Source organism: Rosa chinensis, chromosome 3 (assembly GCF_002994745.2).
Source record: "Rosa chinensis cultivar Old Blush chromosome 3, RchiOBHm-V2, whole genome shotgun sequence".
Classification (NCBI taxonomy): Eukaryota; Viridiplantae; Streptophyta; class Magnoliopsida; order Rosales; family Rosaceae; genus Rosa; species Rosa chinensis.
Window position 1 is genome coordinate 34,762,717 of NC_037090.1, and position 5,439 is coordinate 34,768,155.

At 42.2% G+C, this 5,439-nt stretch overlaps 1 protein-coding gene across 1 annotated transcript; it reads right to left on the bottom strand.

The window, feature by feature from the left end:
* Window positions 1-3,122: 3,122 nt before the first annotated feature.
* On the bottom strand, window positions 3,123-5,002 carry LOC112192935 (probable acyl-activating enzyme 5, peroxisomal). The gene is given in 2 exon segments (XM_024332880.2): window positions 3,123-3,498; window positions 3,501-5,002. Coding segments are annotated over 2 exon segments (1,662 nt in total). The 5' UTR covers window positions 4,942-5,002; the 3' UTR covers window positions 3,123-3,277.
* Between the last annotated feature and the right edge of the window lie 437 nt (window positions 5,003-5,439).

Here is a 5,439-nt window from a genome sequence, read left to right on the forward strand (position 1 = left end):
CATCTCACAGTGGAGGTATATAAAGAGGATTACAGGAATACAATTGACTTACGTCTCTATTCTCTACCACACACAGAAAAGGTAAGTACTAACTACGATATAATTACAATATATTATATTCCTAATGTTAAGCTATGACTCACGCTAACACTTACACGTCTCGATCGGAAGCTTTAAAACTTATTCCATATTAGGTTCAGTCTCCTTGTCTCTGACAAGCATACATCTCATAATCCTAAAATTCTTTACAACCTCTTCCAAAGCTGCAGATAATTAAATGGAACTATCTCTTCAACTCATTAATTAGAGAAACAACAGACATTAAGTATCGTTATTAAGCTTCATAACATATATGTATCATTGTGATTGTAAAAAAGAGCACTAAATTAACATATGATGCACAACTTTGGACTTCCAAAAGCACTTGTAATTGTAAAGTGCTCGGCCAAGACTCAAGACTAAAAAAAACTTGCTTGAAAGTCTACTACTAATAAATGCTAAAGCACATTGCCGCACAATCAAAAGCAAAGCACGCACTTTCCCACATAGTAGCATAAAGTGCGGTCATACCAGCAATAATGCACCGGATCCCATCAGAACTCCGAAGTTAAGCCAAAAAAAAAAAACTATATATACTCGAATTCCATGCATCCCAAGAAACATAAACTAACCACAACACATCATGCCTCATGAATCTAAAATAAAAACTCAACATTTCCGCTTGGCCATGATTCCATGAACACAAGTTAAAGTCATATTGCAAAATATGCCCAAGTAGAACTGTAAAAGAAAACACTAATATATCTAATATTCTGCAGCTATTTATATACTAACATACCTTTCTCTTACCTTCATTAGGCATCTCTTAGGCCCCATATGGTTTGTGAAATTTGAGTATTAGGAAAGAAAATCCAATTTAACGTTGTCTTTGGGTTACAAAAGAAAAAGAAACACTTTTCTAATGGAAAAGAAAATACGTGAGAAAGTAGTTCCTTCCATACTCTGAGGGATTCATTTTCCCTCCATCTTTCCTTACATTTATTTCTCATTATTCATTTTGTTTGTAGTAATTTTGAATTCTTAACAATTTTCCTGATAACTTCCTTAATGTCAACAAACAGCAGAATGAAAAATTCATGAGAACTTCAATTTCTCATTCCATGGGAAAAGAACCGAACGAGGATGGAACTAGAAATTTAAGTTAAGCGGGCATAATTTTACCTTATGCTGTCAAGTTTTTCTAAGTTCATATAAAGCTTATTTGTTGAGTACTTTGACTTCTATGAGAGTCCGTATGAATTTAATGGCTTCCTACCGCAAAACAATTTCTTTGTCTCCTACATTTACTCTGTATGGTGCCGGTAGCATCAAGATTTATCGGAAATTCCAGTTGGATTGATTTTTCATTAATTAGCAGTTGGGGCTTAACTTCTTTTAATTTTGTGTGTAACTGGGTCAGCGTCTTTCAAAATATACGTTCTGACATTTGAGGAGATACCTGGATTTTTTTTCATGCCAATATGTTAATATTTTTGTATTGGCATACATTTACTCATATATAGTTGCTTCTATACTGCTTTTCTCTAATCTTCCTTCTATATTTATGTATTTACTTGCTTGAGTTGCTTTTGTACATCTTGAATATATAGAGAGCTTCTGTTCATACCTCTACGGTTGACATGTGGACCTCTATTGATTTTTATAAAAATTTAATTCCTTTTATGTCCTTTACCACACAAAAAAAAAAAAACAAAAAAAAAAAAACAACCCTTCATCTTTCCATCTCCTTTGTGGTCCTGTTTCTCTCTTTCCATCTCCTAAGACACAGAGGTATTGATCATCAGATTCCACCAATTTGGAATTGACCTAATTGTTGTATAAATGATCCAAATTTCAACTCCAGGGAAACCCTATCCAAAACTTTGATATGCAGTTTTTCAATTCCAAAATATTAAACCCAATTATGGCTTTCATAGGAACAAGAGTGTGTTGCTCCAGGCTAACCCACTCTATATAGTTGTTATCATATTGTAGGTACAATGAAAAACAGAGACAAACAGGATCAGGACATATAGAGTTTGGAGAGGAAGAAATATTCTCTCTTGCCTTCTGTTTATATTTAATTGGTATTCTTCTTTCTTCTTTCTTCTTTCAAAAGATTTTCATTTTCCTAGCGACACAAGACCTTTAATTAATTATGAGCTTTCAGTATAGTTCTCAACTTGGTGATCCAATTCTAGTACATGAAAGCATGATTCTATTCTTTTTCACCACTGAGAAGCTTTCGTCAATTAAAAGATATTTTTTTTTTCTTCTATTCTGTTGTAAAATAATGGGGGTAAATTTGGAAGTTTAATAGTAAAATTTGGAAGAAGAAGTTTATACCAAATGAGCAGGTATGAATAGAATCACTTGTATATATATAAGATTTTTTTTCTTCAAAAAAAAAAAGGGGGGTGCTGCAATACATCCCAGCACCCTATTAGTTCCTTGCCTGGAACCGCAATTACTTTCCTTTTACAAACTAAACGAGATAACTTTTAAGCAATTTGAGAAGTAGAAACGAATCTAGTGCGAGAAAGCTATTGGATAAATTAGAAATCTAACACAACAATAAAATCAAAGTAGCGTGCTCGCTTTCTTCTCCTAATTCCTAAACACCAAATCATCTCATTTAGAAATTGGAAAAACAGAATTGGATGTAAATATAACAGTGGAATAAAATAACTCAACTTAAAAATAATTATTTCCACCATTGAATTTACATTTAAGAGTGGTTGAGTATAATATCCTTGATCAATTACTTACTGACCAGATGAAAACCACCGTCCTACAAACCAAAAAGCTCATTAATGAATTCATACAGATAAACGTCAATACGGGAGTTCACCAAACCTGCAAAACCAAGGACCAATTAAGACTATCAGAGAAGAGCAAAGCTCTATGCCTGGAAAGTTGGAACCTCATCAAAATAAGATGCTAGCTACTCGAGGAATAATGAGTGTAGTCATTGTTTCCATGAAGGCCATAACTTTAGAAAATGAAGTCAGATTTAGTTATGCTACAAACAATCAAGACAACGATGTTAAATCGAAATGCCAAAGCAAAGTAGAGGAGCGGGATAACAACCGGAGAATATTTGATAATCCAAGATAAGGAGATGCATTCCCAGATCTCTTTCGTCAACTTTGATAATCCAAATATGGACAATACACATTCGTACTAATCGAAAAAAGACAATACATTCGTGTTCGCATGTGTCTCAGTGAAATGAAATTTACATCCGACTCAGCCTTGTGGACCCCAAGGCCTTGGCCATCTCTCTCAGCACGAACTTCTGAATTTTCCCCGTCGACGTCTTCGGCAGCTCCTCAATAAACACCACCGTCTTCGGCACCATGAAATTCGGCAGCTTTCCTCTGCAATACTCTATCATCTCCTTCTCCGTCGGCCTCCGCCCCACGTCATCTTTCAGGCTCACAAACGCGCACGGTGTCTCCCCCAGAACTCGTCAGGCCTCGCCACCACGGCCGCCTCGTTCACCGCGGAGTTGGTGTAGAGTACCGACTCCACCTCCACGCTGCTCAAGTTCTCTCCCCCGCTTATGATCACGTCCTTGGATCTGTCCTTGATCTCCAGATACCCGTCCGGGTGCATCACCGCCACGTCGCCGGTGTAAAACCAACCGTCTTTCATGCAACTGGCCGTGCCTTTTGGGTCTTTCAGATAACCCAACATCACACACCCGCCTCTGAAAACCACCTCCCCAAGCGACGAACCGTCGCGTTTAACCGGCAACCCCGTATCCGGATCCACCACGTCCACCCGGGTCATGGCCACCGTCCTCACCCCCTGCCTCGACTTCAGCCTCGCCCTCTCCGTCGCGGGCAACTTATTCCACCCGGGCTTCCACGCGCACGACACCACTAGCCCCGCCGTCTCGGTCAACCCGTACCCGTGGCTCACCACGAATCCCAGCGACTCGGTCCGAGACAGAACCGCGGCGGGCGGCGGAGCTCCGGCGGTCATGATCTGGACCGGGTTCCTCAAAGGCTCGCTGTTCGGTACATTGGTCAGCATGTTGAGGACCACCGGCGCACCGCACATGTGAGTGACGCCGTGTCGTCTGATCAAGTCGTAGATGACAGGCGCGTCGAATTTGCGGACGCAGACGTTGGTCCCTCCCACGGCGGCGATCCCGTACGGGTAGCTCCAGCCGTTGGCGTGGAACATCGGAAGCGTCCAGAGATAGACGGGCTGTCTGGGTACGGCCCAGTCGAGGAGAGAGTTGACGGTGATGATGAAGAGCCCTCTGTGGCAGTGGACCACTCCCTTGGGCGAGGAAGTCGTGCCGGAAGTGTAATTCAGTGTCATCGGGTCCCACTCGTCTTCCGGTAGGGTCCACTGGAAGTCCGGATCGCCGCTCTCCACCATTTCCTCGTACGTGGCGCAGAACGGGGATGAGTCGGAGTTGGGATGGGGTGCAGGTGCAGGTGCATCATCGTCGGCGATGAGGACGAGGAGGGGGGTGGGGGTGTTGGGAGGGAAGAGATGGAGGGCGTCGAGGACGAGGGAGCTGAGGGTGTGGTCGACGAAGAGGAGCTTGGATTGGCTGTGGCGGAGGAGGAGGGAGACGGTGCGGGTGTCGAGGCGGGTGTTGATGGTGTTGAGGACGGCGCCGGACATGGGGACGGCGAAGTGGAGCTCGTACATGGCGGGGATGTTGGGGGAGAGGACGGAGACGACGTGGCCGCGTCGGACGCCGAGGGAGGAGATGGAGGAAGCGACGCGGAGGCATCGACGGTGGGTCTGGCTCCACGTGTAGGTGGTGTGTTCGTAGATGACAGAAGGGCAGTCGCCGTAGACGGTGGCGGCTCGGTCTAGGAAGCCGAGTGGGCTGAGCGGGGATGAGTTGGCGGGGGTTGGCTTCAGCTCCTCCATTTCAGTATATCTTAGCTAGCTGATAGTGAGAAGAGCGAGTTATTGGGGGATATGGGATTAAATTAATATATAGAGAGAAGCCCGGAGAATAGGTTGGCCTTATCTCTAAAAGATAAACTAAAAGAGAATGCGACGCCTATGGTACAAGTCAATTTGTTTTACCATTTTTAACGATATTCAACTCCGATCGCTCCTATACGTGGACATGGACCAATAACCAATTCATGTTTTTACCCTTTGGAAATAATTTACAATATCTTCTTAACTTCCATCAATCAATTGATCAATTCCAACTGCCGAACACTTTTCGCGATCTAAAATGGAATTTTGTAACATTCGAGTCATAATTCTTGTCAGTTTGTAGTTAGTAGGTAACTGAGATAGGTGAGTGTATTTATAACTCACTTACATAATTATAAGACGGTTTACTATCTCATTTTCGATTAAAAAAAAATATAAAAAATGTGTCGAACATTTTTCAACCTATTCTATCATTTG